At 43.6% G+C, this 17,498-nt stretch overlaps 2 protein-coding genes across 2 annotated transcripts; both read left to right on the top strand.

The window, feature by feature from the left end:
- Positions 1-753: 753 nt before the first annotated feature.
- On the top strand, positions 754-2,123 carry LOC115692524 (ethylene-responsive transcription factor ERF027-like). The gene has a single exon (XM_030619401.2). It carries the CDS (start codon positions 868-870, stop codon positions 1,660-1,662), a length of 795 nt encoding a protein of 264 aa, XP_030475261.1. The 5' UTR covers positions 754-867; the 3' UTR covers positions 1,663-2,123.
- Positions 2,124-12,885: 10,762 nt separating this feature from the next.
- Positions 12,886-13,883, top strand: LOC130140031 (dehydration-responsive element-binding protein 1D-like). Its single transcript, XM_056318230.1, has one exon. The coding sequence runs from the start codon at positions 12,957-12,959 to the stop codon at positions 13,677-13,679; it is 723 nt and encodes a 240-aa protein (XP_056174205.1). The 5' UTR covers positions 12,886-12,956; the 3' UTR covers positions 13,680-13,883.
- Positions 13,884-17,498: the final 3,615 nt, after the last annotated feature.

Raw genomic sequence — 17,498 nt, 5'->3', positions numbered from 1 at the left:
TGAATTATGCTTGCCAGTAAATTCAATCCACAATTTACTCCGAGAGAGAGAGAGAGAGAGAGAGAGAGTAGGAATTAGTCTTCCCTATACGATGATGGATTTACCCTTTACCTTTCCTTGTCTTTGGTATTGATTGAGTTGACAAATTCTGGACACCACATGGAAAGAAGCCAAGCTGCCAAGATGACCCTAGCGGGGTACCACCATTACGCTTTAGTCACCAAACACCCACCAAGAATTTCACAAAACCACATCTTGTTCTCACTGTATAAACACACCAGAAAACCGTGGGTTCGTACGAGATAAGAGGAGAAATTAATACTATAAGATAATCGCATATTGCAATCATAATACAAAGAGGTCGATCGAAAGAAACCCCAAATGGATGCCCGGTAGATTACAGCTAATCCCCTCTCATCAAATCCGATCTCCCTATCCGATCTCGTGTGCTTAATGCGCGTGCGGCTCACTATCTCGGCGTCGTCCCTCCAATTACCCACAAGGAACCCACACACAGAGAGACGCACACCCAACACTCGCAATCAAATCGGCTTTAAAGAAAATTCAAATTGACATAAATTTCTAATGAGACATGTGCAAAAAAGCCTGGGGGGAGAGGACTGGACTAACTTTCTGAGTTACTGGGCGTCACGATTTGGGGGTCGTCCCGCGAATTCCCCACGCTTTTTAATTACCCTTTTTGACTAACAACAACATATATATATATATATAATACCCTTGGTTCACTTGACCTACCCTCTCCATGTCATCTCTCCCTTAATCTCTGTCCCCCCCTCTCCCTCTCCGTCTCTCTCTCTCTCTCTCGCTTTCTATCTCTCCCGCTCCTCATACCTTAATTATATCCATATGTCAGACCCTAGTTCTCCTAAAGATGAGGCCCGCGTCGTCCAATCACCACCAGAGCTAGACCCTCCTCCACCGCAGCCGCTTCCGTCGGCATCGCCGCCGCCGCCCCCTCCTCCTCTTGCACTACACACGCTGGACCAATTCCCATACTCTCTTCCTACTTATGCAGGCGAAGCCCCATCCCCTAAGGGCAAATCCCCCTCCCCGAGGCACCTGCAGCGATCGTCCCCGAGGAGCAACCCCTCCGGCTCTGCCACCTCCGCCGGGAAGCACCCGTTCTACCGCGGCATCCGGTGCCGGAGCGGCAAGTGGGTTTCGGAGATCCGGGAGCCGCGCAAGACGACCCGCGTGTGGCTGGGCACCTACCCCACCCCGGAGATGGCCGCCACCGCCTACGACGTGGCTGCCCTCGCCCTCAAAGGCGGGGACGCGGTCCTCAACTTCCCGCACTTGGTGAAGTCATACCCAGTCCCGGCATCCAGTGCGCCGGTTGACGTGCGGAGGGCGGCGGCAGCGGCGGCTGCGTCGAGGAAGGCGGAAACGAGCGGCGGCGATGATACGGCGTTGTTAGGTCAAGAAGGCAATGAGGGCAAGGCTGGGAAAGATCATCATCCCGAACAAAGCTCGAAACCACCGGAAGCCGAATTCATCGACGAAGAGGCGCTGTTCGATATGCCGAATTTGTTGGTGGACATGGCAGAGGGAATGATGGTGTCGCCGCCGAGAATAAGCTCGCCGCCCTCGGACGACTCGCCTGACAACTCCGACATGGAAAGCTTATGGAGCTACTCTTAAGATTGTTTCCCCAATTGCTTGTTTCTTTATTCTCCAAAAACTTCCTCAATCAAATTAAACATCTCCAATGACACGACACGAGACATTTGACAGATGATTAAGAGGGCTTGTGTGTGTGTGGACTAAAACGAAAGTGATCGATATTCAATACTAGATAGCCAGAACATGATTGATTATTCCTGGAAAATACATTGAGCAAAAGAGGTGGGGAAAAAAAAGGAGGAAAATTACAGGGCATGCATGACATAGTCGCAATGCAGTGATAAATTTTAGTGCTAGCAGTTGAAGGAGGAGGCTTTCAAAGCAAAGATAAAGAGCTAGGGTTTGGGTTTGGCCTTTTATGTACATTTCTTTTTTTCGCGGTAGCTTGTGCTACCTTGTAGTCTTTCTTCCTTTCTTTCTTTCTTTATTTGTCTTCCTTTACAATTGCGGCTATGATATTCCCAACAGGTTAACTCGCTGAGCTTTTCTTCTTTCCTCATGTGGAATCATAAATGTCTGTTGTTGGTGATGATGATCGTATGTTTGCCTTCTGAGTGCGACCCATGTGAGTTCCAAGAGAACGCTTGTGGAAGCTTCGTGAGAAACTAGAATCTTGTGTGAATGAAGACGTGAAGAACTTTGATGTATTTGACGGAGGAAAGAACCGATTTAAGAATAGCAATTAACACCAGTTAACACAGAGAGAAACAATGTGGCCTAATTGGGTTCTGGGTGCTCTCTCTCTCTCTCTCTCTCTCTCTCTCTCTCTCTCTCTCTCTCTCTCTCTCTCTCTCTCTCTCTCTCTCTCTCTCTCTCTCTCTGTACGAACGTGATCACGAAAATTTGCATTCTATCCGAAATTTGGGAACTATCATGAGTCAAAACTCTCGAGAATGGTCCCATTAGACCATGAAAAACCGTTCATCTCTTTTCCTTAAAAGATTCATTGTAGGGATGCAAGGGCGTGAGATTTAAACAATACATATATGTCCCGATCGTCAATGATTGAACTTTTTTCATCGTTTTTCTAAGAAGACTTCTTGGCGGATTTCTCTCCAACCTTTCTTTTCCATCTCTCTTTGGGTATGTTATTATGAAGCTTTTATCCCCTCCACACCCCAGAATTCCTCTGGGTCTTCCCAAAGACTCTTGCTAATGATGGTCAGTTAGCTCATCTTTTAGACCAACTTGTGATATTGCAAGATTAATTATTAGCTTTTCCTTGAAATAGTCACAGCTTTACGATCAAAAACTTAAATCAGTTGACCCAAAGCAAGTGCAGAAGATTAATCATTATAATCTTCTTCCTCTTTTTCTCCGATGTTGGTACTGCTCAGACAGAAATGGAAGAGGATCATCGATACCTTTCTTGGGATTCAAAAACCCCAACTCGTTTCTGACACATTCAACTTCTAATGTTGAATTCTGACCAAAAAAAACAAACACTTCTGATGTTGAACATGATGATCATGAGTCACTGGAGAAAACATTCAAATGAGGACCTACATGAAGCAAGTTCTTTTTTTTTCTTTTTGCTCCTGTCTTTTCAGGGAGACAGACATCTTCCTCTCTTACTTTAGTAGGCCCTCATGGAAATGTGCACAGCACTCCGTCTGTGGTATTGTTCTACAATTTTCTTTTGGGCAAAAGAAAAAAAGAAGAGGGTTGTCGAAATATTGACTCCTGTTCAACTCTAGATACGCAAATATCAGAAAGGGTCATATATACGTGTATACTCCGCACGTAGAGAGAGCTAATCGAACAGTCGGAAAGGATCAGCAACTTGTTCCCCTCTTGGCCAAAAGAAAGGATCAGCATGTTGACAAATAACTGTTCCGTTGACCAGAAATATTCTTTTCTCTCTTGCTCAAATAAGCTACAAAGTCAAAGGTTCTTGGGTGAAAGATTCAACTTGTGAGCTTCATAAATGATAAAACTTGAAGCAAAGAGAGCCGCCCTAAGATATGCCTGATTATCTTGATTTCAAAGCAAAGAGAGCCACCCTACATTACATATATAATGCCATGAAGGTGATACCTGCCCGATATTTGAATATAATCAGATTTATTAAGATGGAATGCATGTATAAAGTATATACGTCTAACAATTCACGATATTATCGTAATGTGAAGTGCTTATTGAGACTGGAGATAAAAGCTAAAGGGTCGATATATGCGTTCGAGAACAAGTCCAAATCAAAACACGTAAACAAGCCAGGCACTATGTAAAATAATTATGATTACTTCCTCACAGTGTGCAAACGGAAGAAAACCGTTTGAGACAATCTTGTCTCGCGTGAGGAATAGAAAAAATTAGAGAAATAAGTCAATATATATGAGTGATTTCATACTTATGGTCCAAAAGTAATGAAATTGACTTGATGGGCTGTAAACGAGTTGTGCCGACTCAATATATTGCACTACTAAAATCCCACTAGGGTTCAAGAGTCAAATACTGGATGCAAGCCAAGATTTAGTTTGATTTCTCCAGCTCCACTGCATGAAGAGCTTAAGTAGCTCCTGAGCTTTGTTCGACTCGATTTGATTGGATTTTCAAGAAGAAAAGAATCTAATTCTACCCTCTGACCATGAAGAAATATGTCTAAGAGTCGAGCTCGAGTCACTCGCGAGTAACTCGACCGACTTGTCTGTGCTCCTCATCTCGGTTTGTAAATTTAGAGTCGTGCCAATCTCAAAACCTGTGGAACACTCAACAGTTCTTGACCTCCTTTAAACCCCATCTCAAGAAAAAGGATCGGGCACAACAGCAGAAAAAGAGAATTTGAATTTCGACGAGTGGTTTTCATATTCCCTGTCCGGTTGTGTCCATAACCAGTTTCAGCCGATGTTTGAAGAAAGGAGGGAAAAAAGACGGTCGCAGGTCGGCCATGGAACTGGTGGTGATTGGGCCTTTCAAAGGTTGACAAAAAGTCGCTGGGACCTTTATATGCCTTTGTCTTCTAATGAGTGAGAACCACATCCTACTATTCACGAAATCGAAAAGACAAGTTCTTCTTTTGTCTGACGAGGCATAATATATGCATTTGTTGCAGCCAAAATCTTCATTTTTAGCTTCGAATCATTATGTGAAGTTTGACCGTGGAGAGACCACCAACCTGGCCGACATCGCCCCCCTTTCTCTCTCTCTCTCTCTCTCTCTCAACTGTATGATGGACGCCGTTCTCTAATAAGTTCAAAACTTTTGAAACAAACGACCGCGCATCAACCTGATCTAAGTGTCGAAGTCAGAAATTTCAAAGTTCAGCCGTAAACCCCTACCCCTTTAATATCGGAGCAAATTTTCGAGTGTCGGGAGATCTGCATCTCAAAACCTAAAGGTCACGCATTCAAATATTACCGACAGCGCGTAAACTGTTGTGAGTCGAGACCAAAAGCTTGGACTTAAACAGTTCATGATCTTAGAGAATGTTCCATAAACCTCAGATGATCGGGCTTTTATGTTCGCACACTTAAATTATAAAAAGAAAAATTCAACTTCATACTTTGAATTTTGAGATTTTGAACTTCATAGGTGCGTACCGTTTTTTAAAGTTTTGAACCTAATCAAGTCTTTAAAAGGCTTCACCCAGGTACTTGTCCAGACCTCGGAATCACCGATATGTAAAACTTCCAGAGAGCACTCCCTTTCTTTAGGGAAAAAAAGATATAGGGAAAATTAGGGGTGCGAGGCATACGGATACCGACACATTAAAATATGGAATGCATTTGTGGAGTTCGCCTTCCAGGATGGGGATAGGCCGCAAAAGCCCTCGTCGGAGCTTCGGCTCCCTTTCTTCGGTGAGATCATCTCTTAACCGAACACCAATGATCCAAGAGAAGCTTCTGGCTAATGGGTAGATTTTGAACTCCATAGGTGCATACTGTATTTTAAAGCTTATTCACTTCGGGCTAATTATACATTAAAAAACTATGCAAGATGTACATGTCTTATGGTTAAGAGTGAGTGTCATTGCTTTTCATATCTGTGCATAATTAACTCACTCTATACAATAGAACAAGTGTGATTATATAATCTTTCGGATATTTAAAGATGACTTACTTCATGATCATGCGCGAAAGAAAACAATGCCTCGGGAGCCGCTACGGAGTAAAATAAATTTTATTTTCTCACAACGAACAACCGTTGTATAACAAGAATAAAATGGTCAGTAGGATCAACTGTATATCTGTATCATTGGCTAAAATTGTTGGTATTTTAATATTCTTTCAAGAGCAGCCAACTTGCTGGGGTTTTCATTGTGCTATTATACATATGATTAGGGTTTATATATTCAACGAGGCCGAGCGCTGCTTTCGATGTACAAAAGGCTGGTACATATGTGTTGTTTATTTCTCTCGAGTAGATTCTACTTTCCACAAAAGGAGATAAAGAAGATCACGTTGCCCTCAATTTGTCGAATTGATTAATTGAGACATACCATATTTAGAGTAATCGAAGATACTCCCTTACCTACCATTGACCCACATATATAGAATACATATAGCCTGGAGAGCGACAGAGAGAATATTGCTTCGTTATTAAGCAGCGAGCGCTTGATTAATATCTGTCTGATTTTTCTTGAGCATGTGCATTGTCGACCTCAAGGTTCAAACTAGGGCAAAGTGGGTCTCGGATCTAATCTAACTTGCCATGCAATATCTGCTGGATACGAGAAAGAATGAACTTTAGCAGACACCAAATTGAATCGGTGTACTGATGTCCGTGGCTACGTACGCATCGTCAACATCAAATATCACAGTGCGTGTACCATCATAGTACCAATATTATTGCTGGCAATAGTAATTGTTGTGGACCAGCATAACCTATCAAAACTGACAAAGTAAGAAAATGGGGTTGAAGCTTTTTCATGGATCTACAACATGAAAATCCGGATTGACATGTAAGAAATGTCATCAAGCAAAGAATTATGTAGTTCTGTTCGGTTCTTTGGGGGGGGAGAGAGGAGCATAAGTTGCTCAAGACTGAGCTCGCACATCCATGAGTCAAAACTCCTGACATGATAAAAACTGGGGTTTCTCAGACTTAAGCGTGTCTTTAAAAGATTTCCTCTCAATCTTCGTCCGGATCTCAAGATCACTGAGATGTAAAATTTTCATAGGGTATTTCCTCTCTTTGGGAAAGACGAAGATAAAGGAGAGTGCGAGGCGTGCAGGCACTGATACTTTAAAATAAAGAACGCATCCATAAAACTCACTCCACAAGATGGGAACAAGCCGCGAAGGCCCTCGTAGGAGTGAAAGCTCTCTTCCTTCATAAGTTAAAATCCTGACAAGATAAGAACTAAGATTTCTCATCTTTCATACGACTGACATTCATAGAGATAACAAATTCTATTGCCCAACAATAAGGTAAATAAGATAATCTCTGAGGAAAAGATAGTGTGAATTTTTTTGGTCGATAACATGTGAGAACGCGAGCATACATTACGGCTGATGGGGGCACATGCTATCGAATCTCTTTTTGGGTTATACAAAAGTGATGTGATTTTTATGTGAAAAAAGAAATACAAAAGGTAAATAATAATATAAAGAACGATAATTATAAAGAAGAAAAGACACACCCTCTCATCTCTGGTCTTACAGGCCCCCCCTCAAGTGCAAGACGAGAGGAGGGTTTCAAAAGTAAAAAACCATACAAGTGGACCACCAAAGTTGTCTCCCTGTCCCCCAAATTATCCAAACCATCATTGCTCATATGGTTTCCCCGTCGTTCATCATGATTGTACAAGTATTATTGAACATTATATATAATACTTGTATGTTTATATGTATATATTCTTTCTTCCTAGACAAATAACCTTTAAACCAAATGTTCACTTATTCGATAGAGTCTATTTTTATGCACATTTCAAGCTAAGCGGCTCGCTTCGATGGTTTTCGTCTGACAAGTAATGCAGGCGATACAAAAATTATACCGAGCTGGTTTACAAAAGAATGTGACAAACTTTGTATAGTGTATCGGTCTTAGCATCTCTATAGCTAGCACTATTCCAATTTGAGACCGCAATTACAATTATTTTGAAAGAGGCGCTTTCGCTTTCTTTTTAAAGTTCATGGCAAGGAGATCTTGCAATTGTTGTGCCTTATAATTGCTTCTAGAAAGATATGTTGTGTTAAGATACACGTGTAAATTATGTTAGAAAAAAGTCCCACATCAGAAAATTGGTATGGTTTGTAACGGCTTGTATATCCTAGTTAGCCATAATTCATGGGGTTAAGATTTTAAGTCAAGGTGGGTCCAACTGGATATGTTGACCGGTTCGGACTTTGGCTTCCTCTTGATAATCTCTCTCGGGTGAAGATATCGAGTTTCCGTTGCGACACTCCTAACATGCTGCTCGCTTTTAAAGCGTCAATATCTTTAATATAACTTTGTTTCATAAGATAAGTTATTTTCACAGCTTTATGTCTAGCTTGGACCAATCTGAGTAGCGCAAGCCATTACCCTACCCTTAACTGTCTAAATCCAATACATTAAGGTTTCATTTATTTCGCGGAAAATGAACAAAGCCTAAGTGCCTAAATTCAACACAATAAGTGGGCTACATTCTAAAGTTATGTACACTCTATTGGCCATGATATTGATGCGTATGTGGTTATGATGGTGATACAGAAAATTGTCCTGCACTTTTGAGAAATTCCAAGTTGAAGGAAAAAGAAAGAAAGCAACCAATCTCAATTCTATTTGCTCCCTAGTCAAATGGCTCACATTATTCATTCATGTGCATAAGTGTCGTGGACTACCCCAATTACGAGAAACAAAAAGACGATTATTTAGGGCAAAAGGAGGGAGGGAGAGGGAGAGGGCATTATCATAGCTTAAAAGTACATTTCGAAAGAAAGCAAATTTATGTCCGTACGCTTTTTTGTGGGAACGATGTAAAAAGCTTACTCGATTTAGCCAATATCAAGAAGTTTCCGAATCTGATCATGTCAATATGTAAGTCCCATCTGCATTAGCCCCGAGTAAGATTGACTGATCAGCAAGATTTGACTAATTTTTAGTCACTCTTACCAAGGTCAATTGAGCGCCAAGACCAATTTGAATCCATTATCATTGAGGCTCATGCAGTATCGTTCTGAACTTAGAGAAAGCAATCTTCCTTTATTTTCCCCACCTTCAGTCAAAAGATCGGGAATCTTTTAAAAGGAGGAGCATGATGGTGCAATCTTGCGTATGGAACTTTTCCCCATTGAGCTCAATTCGACAAGGATGAGAGTAATTATTATCCTAATTGAATTCACTATTATTGTCGTAACAATGGTCGATTGCATTGCTAAAGTCATCTGAAATTACCATTATTATATCTTTGGAATTATACATTGCTTTGAATGCTTTATAGCATGCAATGGAGTGTTTTGTGTCGGACTCTATCTAATTCTTGAAGTTAGAACTGATAGTTCGAGCAGGGTATTGTTTGTATCTAGTTGCGCTAACATCTTTGAGTATCTTCGAATGAGGCAAAAGAAACAAAAAATTACAAAATATGTGCACTAATGTTTAACGTGTCATTGTAGAATTTGCTTAATAATTTGAGGAAAAGGACGTTGGATCCGTATTGTGCCGCCCATAACATACATAGTTGCTTTGGTCGTCCTTTTTTATGCGTCTTGAACCAAATTATCATGGCTACGTGCAACTTAAAATGTGCTACTAACTATTTTGACCAAAACTTGTCATTTTAAAACCCTAAGGACTATACTAATGAAGACGTAAATATATTATAGATTCGGAAAATCTTAAATAGGATTTACATGTATTCCACATGGTTCTGGAAAAAATAAAACAAAGGAAATATGTAAGGGTCCGTTTGTTTCATAAAATATATGCCATCGGAAAACCTTTTCCTCATTTTCCGGTGTTTTTATATCACTTTGGAAAATGAGTCAATCGAAAATTGTTTCATAACTAACGAAATACCTATGTCTAAATTCAAAAAATAAATTCTTTCAAAAGCAGAAATCATTTTCTCAAATACAATTAGGCCACAATGCTTGAACTTGATACCTCAGCACTTGGGCAGCACTTGGGCACAGGGACCCCGATGCCTATGATTGGTCCTTGGCAATCTAGCCTGAGTCCATACAAGCTAGGCTCATATCTCTTGAGATTGGGTTCGGGACGCCAATGCCCATGCCCAAGTTCCAAGTGGCGCTGCTTAGGCACCCAACTCCTGCGTCCAAGTCATCGATGCTCGAACGCGAGTCCACCAAGGTTGAGTCTGGGACCCCAACGACCATGCTCGGGTTCCCAACAATGGCCTAAGAAACGCTCGCTCCCACGCTCTAGCCCAGGTCCTCCCAGGTTGGGGTGTAGTCCCCAAAGCTCGAGCCTGGGTTCTCAACACCAGGCTCGAGAACCAAGGTGGTTGGGCCCGAGTCCTCCCAAACCCCAGTGTAGTCCTTGATGCCCGAGCCGTGGTTCTCGACACTCGAGCTTGCACCCAAGGCAGTAGGGCCTGGGTCTCTCGAGAGTGGGCCCAAGACCTCAACGCTCATGTTCGAGTTGTCGACAATAATGCCAAGTTCCTTGAGCATAGGTCCGAGACACCGACGTTCGAGCTTAGGTCCCTCGTGCCTGGGTCTGGGACCCCGATGCCTTATTATCCTAGTACCAAGGCCGAGCCCAAACCTAAGCACTTGAGCTCGGGTCCCCGGTTGTTGAACTGGTGACGTAGGATCTACTTGAGACTATTTCGTAAATGCGGTTCATAATTTTCATGTAGCAAAATGACTTACATATTAATTGCAAAGTGCAGCCAAACATAGGCCAATCATATTCCTTGACAATAAGCTCCTTCGAAAATAGTTTCCAATAAAGTTCATTTTCCGTTAAACGAACATAATCTAAATGTAAAAATTTTTCGCTAAAAGCAACCTCTAAACCTTTCTTAAACAAACTTGTCTCCCTCAAAAGTTGAAAATCCAAAATCTTCCCATATACAATTAGACCCCAATGCTTCGGCTTGAGACCTCGGCACTTGGGCACAAAGACCCCGATGACTATGACTGGTCCTTAGCGGTCAGGCTTGACTCCACAGAAGCTAGGTGTGGGTCTCTCGAGGTTCGGTCCGGGACGCCAATGCCCATGCTCAAGTTCCATGTTGCCCTACTTGGGCACCCAGCTCCCCCATCCCAGTCACCGATGCTCAATCGTGAGTCCATGGAGGCCGAGCCCTAGTCCTCAGCGCCCATGCCTAGGGTCCCAGCAATTGGGCCCGAGAAACCCTGGCCCCCATGATTGGACTCGAGTCTTCCCAGTCTAGGGCGTAGTCCCCGACGCTCGAGCCGGGGTCTTTTTCGGCACCTAGGCTCGGGACCCAAGCCAGTCGGGCTTGGGTCCCTCGAGGCCGATCCGAAGATCTCAACGCTCGTGTTCGTGTCTTCGGCAGCAGTGCTGGAGTCCCTCGCGCATGGGCCCGAGTCCCCAACGTCCGAGCTCGGGTCCCCCGTGACCGGGTCCAGGGCCCCCGGTGCCCTAGCCCCTAGTACCCCAAGGCTAGGCCCAGAACTAGGCACTTCATCGCGGGTCCCCGGCTGTCGAACTCGTGACCTAGGTCTGTACTCGACACTTCTTTTCAGAAGTGGGGTTCGTCATTTTCATGTAAAGAATTTCAGAAAATGACTTTATTGGCAACGTTTCTGCGGGGTCGGTCGTGGGAACCCGAAACGGGCAAAACGTGAGACTTCAAAACCGTGTGTTCCGTTTAGCAGGCCCAGATCGATGATAGCCTCGTTCAAGGGCCGCCACGGGTAAGACGACTCCCTCGGCGGTTACTCCCTTACGGAGTTCATGGCGCACGCGCAGTCAACGCTCGTAAGCAACCCGGTTGACCGAGTGTGCCTGGGCTTATAAGACAGAGACAATACGTATTACGTACGACGGTACGGGAGCTGACGTCACTCCTTCCCTTCCCTACCCCCCTTGGCCTGGCCAGGCCTGGCCCAACCGAATTCTCGTACTACGCACTGGGGCCCACGGTGGATCCGACGGTTTAGTTAACACGGTCAGATGCATGCACGACGCACGTGGGGCCCACCCAATTAAATTGCACGGCCGAGATTATTCTTATTGCTTGCATCCGAAGAAAAAGAAACATTTGAGTGCGGGAAAGAGGATGGTAGTTTTCTTTTTTTACCCCAAGAAAATGTGATTCGGTTATCGCGGGGTGAGAGAATCTAACTAGCAACCGAGATATATTTTTTACCTGTCCGGTCGATTTTTCCAAATCGATAACGCAACCGATTTTCCAGACGCCACGTCTAGATGACGGTCGAATGCATCGGTCATGAAACGGTGAGGAGAGTACAGGTTTTGCATATGAACGATGTTGGCTTTTCGAGACCGATTTGTTGAATGGAACGAGCGAGTCCTGTTTGAATGTTGGAAATCGCCGTTTGTTCGAAGTTATAGCTGTGGTCCGTCACATTAATTACCAAACCAATTTTGTCGACTGATTTAGAGATATATATATACATCTAACCTTAATTTCAGCGCATTGTGCAATTGAAATCGAGGTGTAATAATATGATCGCGGATTTCGCTAGAATTCAGTAATCACAACAAAATTTATTCATTGAAGTCATTAGAAAAAGTAAAGCACGGCTCACAAATGTTCCAATCCTCAAAAACAGTTAAATTTCAGAAACACTCGGTAAATAAATAAAAAAAAAGAAGAATTCGATCCCAAAAACAAAAAAAAAAAACCAAAATAACCACGTGATGTTCGGACAGGAAAACATCAATTAGATATTCTGCTGTCTTTCTCAGCGTACGACCAAAACCCCTCTCAGCAGGAGAGCAGCGGCAGCCCCCCTACCCCATGAGGAGGATCCCAGCTGGCCAGCGGCACACGCGCAAACCTCTGCGGAACCCACACGTGTTGTCCCCCGCCACGTCGTCGTCCACCCCCGGCACCCGCGCACGTGGTAAAACACCTCTGATATTTTTTTTGATATTTTTTTTTCCCCGTTTCGCTCCTCCCCGACTTAAGCGCCTGGTGCTTTAACTAAACAAAAGTGATGTCGTAGTTTATCCGCTGGAAGAACCGTGGGCTCCAGCCTGGCATTGCTTAAATCCCCGCTCCCCCGCTCCGCGTACGTGTGCGGCAGGTTCGTCCACACGTGTCGAATCCTCGCGCCACGCAAACCTATAAATGCGCTCTCGTTTCCCTCCCCCTCTTGGCTGCTCAACATCATCGACGCCGACCAAAAGAAACCAAAACCCAAAGCTCTGAACTGTTCAAAGCTCGTCTCACCTCTCCTTCGTTCTCTGATCATCCATCCCTTCCGATGGACGTGCTGGGGCCGTTCTTGGATCCCGCCGCCGCCGATCCGTCCCCCGCCTTCTCCGGCTCGTCCCGGCGCTCCCACTCGGACGAGGAGGTCGTGCTCGCGTCCAGCCACCCGAAGAAGCGGGCCGGGCGGGTGGTGTTCAAGGAGACCCGCCACCCCGTGTACCGCGGGGTCCGCCGCCGGAACAACGGCAAGTGGGTGTGCGAGCTCCGGGAGCCGAACAAGAAGTCCAGGATATGGCTCGGGACGTACCCGACCCCGGAGATGGCCGCGCGGGCCCACGACGTGGCCGCGCTGGCGCTCCGAGGGCGGGGCGCGTGCCTCAACTTCGCCGACTCGGCGTGGCGGCTCCGAGTGCCGGACTCGAGGGACGCGGCGGAGATACAGAGTGCGGCGGCGGAGGCGGCGAGGGCGTTCGGCGGCGGCGGCGGCGGCGGGGAGGCAGCGGAGGAGGCCGAGGGGGCGGCCGGCGGCGACGCGAAGGATGCTGCAGAAGACGGCGGCGGCGACACGGTCATGAACAGCTTGAGCTCGCCAGAGAACCCCTTTTGTATGGACGAGGAGGCAGTGGTTGGCTCGGATTTCGACTATTCGGAACGGTGGATGGAAGGGCCGCTGCTATCGCCGCCGCCGCCGCCCGCCCCGGAGAGGTTTCACCCGAACTGGGAAGATGTGGAAAACGATCCTGCGGAAATGCGCTTGTGGAGTTACTCCTTATAAAGTAAGAGAGGGTAGCCAAGAAGATAGCGTGCCTTTCTTGAATTTTGGTTTTGAATTAGATTAAGGGGATTGTAATAGCAAGAATTGTGAAATAGCTGGGCATGATTTGGGCGTGAGAGAAATGGCAGACGTGGCAAAAATATTTTGTTGTCATGTCATTGGATTTGTATTAAGTGAAATTAAAGCGAACGAATTTTCACCTAATATTTTCTACCACGTGCACAATGCGGATTCATTCTCCGTGCGTAATGAAACGGAGTCGATCTTGTTGAACCGCCGGTTAAACTTCGCCCGCATCTTATCAAGATAATAATATCGTGTTAGAATTATGATGCTTGTCTAAATAATTATCCTTTGCTTATCGAACGAGAAAATCATTAAGTACATTTACTATATGTTTTCTCAATCTCATATGTCATATGTGATCATTAAGCACGAACCGTTGATTTTGGGTTGGGCTTTACAGGTACTTTACCAGCTTCTGTAGCTTTTAAGGCCTTATGGTCCTCATCTTGTTCTCACAGGCTCTAGAGCTTGTTAACTCCATTGCTTTTCCTTCCCCTTTCTTTCTTTCTTTTGTTTGGAGCATGTTTTATGTATGAAAAAGGGGATTCTAAGAGAATTTCAATATCACAATTTGGTTAGAAAAGTTACATGGAATGCTCGTGCTTTTTGTTGAGATGTGTTAGAGAAATAGGATACGACAGAATGGATAGAGTCGTGAATTTAAATAGTCAAGAGGATTGGTCGATTGATTTCGCGAATACCTCACTTTTCGAGATTGAATCTACCTCCCTCGTATGTCGTACTCGCTAACAATTTTTCCTAAATTAATTTGCACCTTTAAACTTTGATCTCTCTCGGCATGGGTTTGTTGTTCGTTTTCAATGCACCGGCTTTCTCATCTTATTTGTAATGACTATTTTATTATTCCTTATTCGGTATGCTTTAAGAAGTGATCGAGGGGGGCACTTGTTAATAGGACCCTTTGTACAACGAATTTTCTAGCTTTTGATTTGGGAATGGCAATAGGTAGATTTGATCATGAGCATGGTAGCCAACAAGCCCATCCAGTTCTATTCGGTACACATAAGCCCGAAGTGTACTTTTTGGACGGGCTTGGCAAGGTTATGTGGTTACAAAATCCGGCTCAACCTGATTGGGCTTGGGCCGAAATTATCATCCTTGAATTTCATTTTATTTAATGGTAATGGCCAAGGCCGTATAACAAATTAGTCTCGACCCGAATTTCATTTTATTTAATGGTAATGGCTAAGGCCGTATAACAAATTAGTCTTGATCCAAAGACTCGACCCGATCCGATTCCGTCGATTCATCAGCCCTAGCGAAGTAGAGTTTCCCCTGCCTTTTCTTTTCATTTCTCACTCAAAGTGAATTTTGACGACGCTCTTTGAGATCTAGAATGGCCCTTTCCATTGACGCGAGGTCTCACGTTGGCATAATCACAAAGAGACCTGCGTGGTACCCTCTCCCTTCTCAACCCCTTTCTCGATCACATTTTCAGTGCCTCTATATAATTCATGATCATCACTATTCCGTATGCGTGCCTTTTTGATCTGATTACGTCTCGTGGATGGACCAATTCCGCCACACCCAAATGTACCAAATAAGACCGCTCTCGATCACGAAGCGCATGTCCGCGCTGCCTTCGAGGTTACTTTGGGTGGGAGATGCCGTGGTCTAAACATAAATCATGTTACATTTAAATCAAGGGTTTAATCTTTCAACCAAGTTTTGGGATTAGTCCTTACAATTAATAAACAAAGCAAGATCATCTTTCTATCGATCACTTAAAGAATAGAATGGTAGGTGTGCAATGCAGATGGAATTTTTTCTAAAAATCCCACCAATTATCCTTTCAAGTAAAATTTATATTCTAGCTAAAGCACAGTTTGTTTCGCGAAAAATGTATAATATGGAAAAAATATTTTTTAACGGATAATCGCTTATATTTCTTGAAATAATTAGTCAATAATTATATATATATTTAAAAATGACCGCTAATATTGTCTATAAAAATTAATGAACAAAAAAATGTTAATCGTCTACAAAAAGTTATTATAATTGAATTGTTGTCGATAATGAAAATCCGTGAAACAATTAATCGTCCACAAAAATTAATTGAATTGTTGTCAATAAATGTCATGAATACCTCACTTTTCAAAATTGAATCTACCTCCCTGATATCTTATACTCGTTTACAATTTTTCCTTAATTAATTTGTATGTTTAAACTTTTATCTCTCTCCACATTAATTTTTCATTCATTTTCAATGCACCGACTCTCTCATCTTATATGTAATGACCGCTTTATTATTTCTTAAATCAGTATGCTTTAAGAAGTGACCAAGGGACCCTTATTAGTAGCATCCTATTTACAACATATTTCCTAGTTTTTATTTGGGAATGGCATGAGGTAGATCTTATCAAGACCATGACGGCCAACAAACCCGTCCAGCTCCACCCGGTCCACATAAGCCCGGAGTGTGGATGGGCTCGGCAAGGTTATGTAGTTACAAAATCGGGCTCAATTTTTATCGGGCTAGGGCCGAAAATGTCATCCCTAACTTTTATTTATTCATTCATTTATTTTGGTAATGGCCAAGGTTGTATAACAAATTAGTCTTGACTCAAAGACTCAGCTCGACCCGATCCGATTCCGCCCATTGATCAACTCTAGCGAAATGGAGTTTCCCATGCCTTCTCTTTTCATCCGTCACTCAAAGTGAAGAGTCAATGTTTTGCGAAATACTCCTTTGATAGCCCCATTCCAATGGCGTATTGCGCCGGTGTCGCCATCTTCAATTGTCTTTTCTTCTTTCGGACGATAGGACGAATCATGAAAGCAAAGGGCCCCCGCAATTAAACTTGCCCACGACTACATCACAATTTGCAACAAAGTGAACCTTGACAAACGCACCTTTTGTATCCTCTCTCTCTCGATCTCGACTATGTAGAGTTGGCCTACATCTCAATTCATGATCATTACCATTCTGTATCTGCACCTTTTCACGGATGGACCAATCCCACCCCGTCCACTTGTACCAGATAAGACCGATATCGATCACGCGGCGCATGTCCACACTGTTTTCAAGGTTTACTCTGAGTGGGAGATGATGTGATTTGAACACAGATCCTGATGCATTCAAATCGAGGATGTCAATAGAGCTTTGGGATTAGCCCTTACGAATGATAACCAAAAGCAACACCATCTTTCTATCGATTGCTTAAAGAATAGGATTCGATTAAGATTTGCTTCTCCAAAGCACCAAAAGCAAGCATGATTTGCTGATAATATTTCTCTAGAAATCCCACCAATTATCCTGTCAAGTAAAATCTATGTTCATATTGAGGTTGAACTTAAGAGCAAACGTAGCTTTTTTTCATTTAGAAGAGACCATGCAAATCTTCATGCTTAATAAGATCGATGCTACTATTGCCGTATAGATTTCGTTTGAGGAGAGATTAGGACGATTAATCTCGAGATTAGTGCTGGACAAATAAGAAATTAAGCTTTTGTGAGAAGTTAGCAACAAAGGGTAATCTTCTTCTAAATTTTCCTAATCTTTAACCTCCTATGATAGTTTTGCCACTACGTCCTCTTCCATCTATACCTTCATCGCAAATCCCCATGTTGCTTCGACCTATGTGCTAACCAAGACCAAAATGTGATTATTTTCTTAACGTTAATCCTTAACCAAATCATTACCGACCGGTCGCACGGCCGTGTAAGGCACATTCAGATCTTGTCTCCGGAGGGGGGGGGTTCTACATTTAGAGTTCGTACGACTCTAAGTGG

This window comes from Syzygium oleosum, unplaced genomic scaffold (genome assembly GCF_021117445.2).
Source record: "Syzygium oleosum isolate NSW1041296 unplaced genomic scaffold, Sole_v2.1 Sole_v2.15, whole genome shotgun sequence".
Lineage (NCBI taxonomy): Eukaryota > Viridiplantae > Streptophyta > Magnoliopsida > Myrtales > Myrtaceae > Syzygium > Syzygium oleosum.
This window is presented reverse-complemented; position numbering and strand designations above follow the sequence as displayed.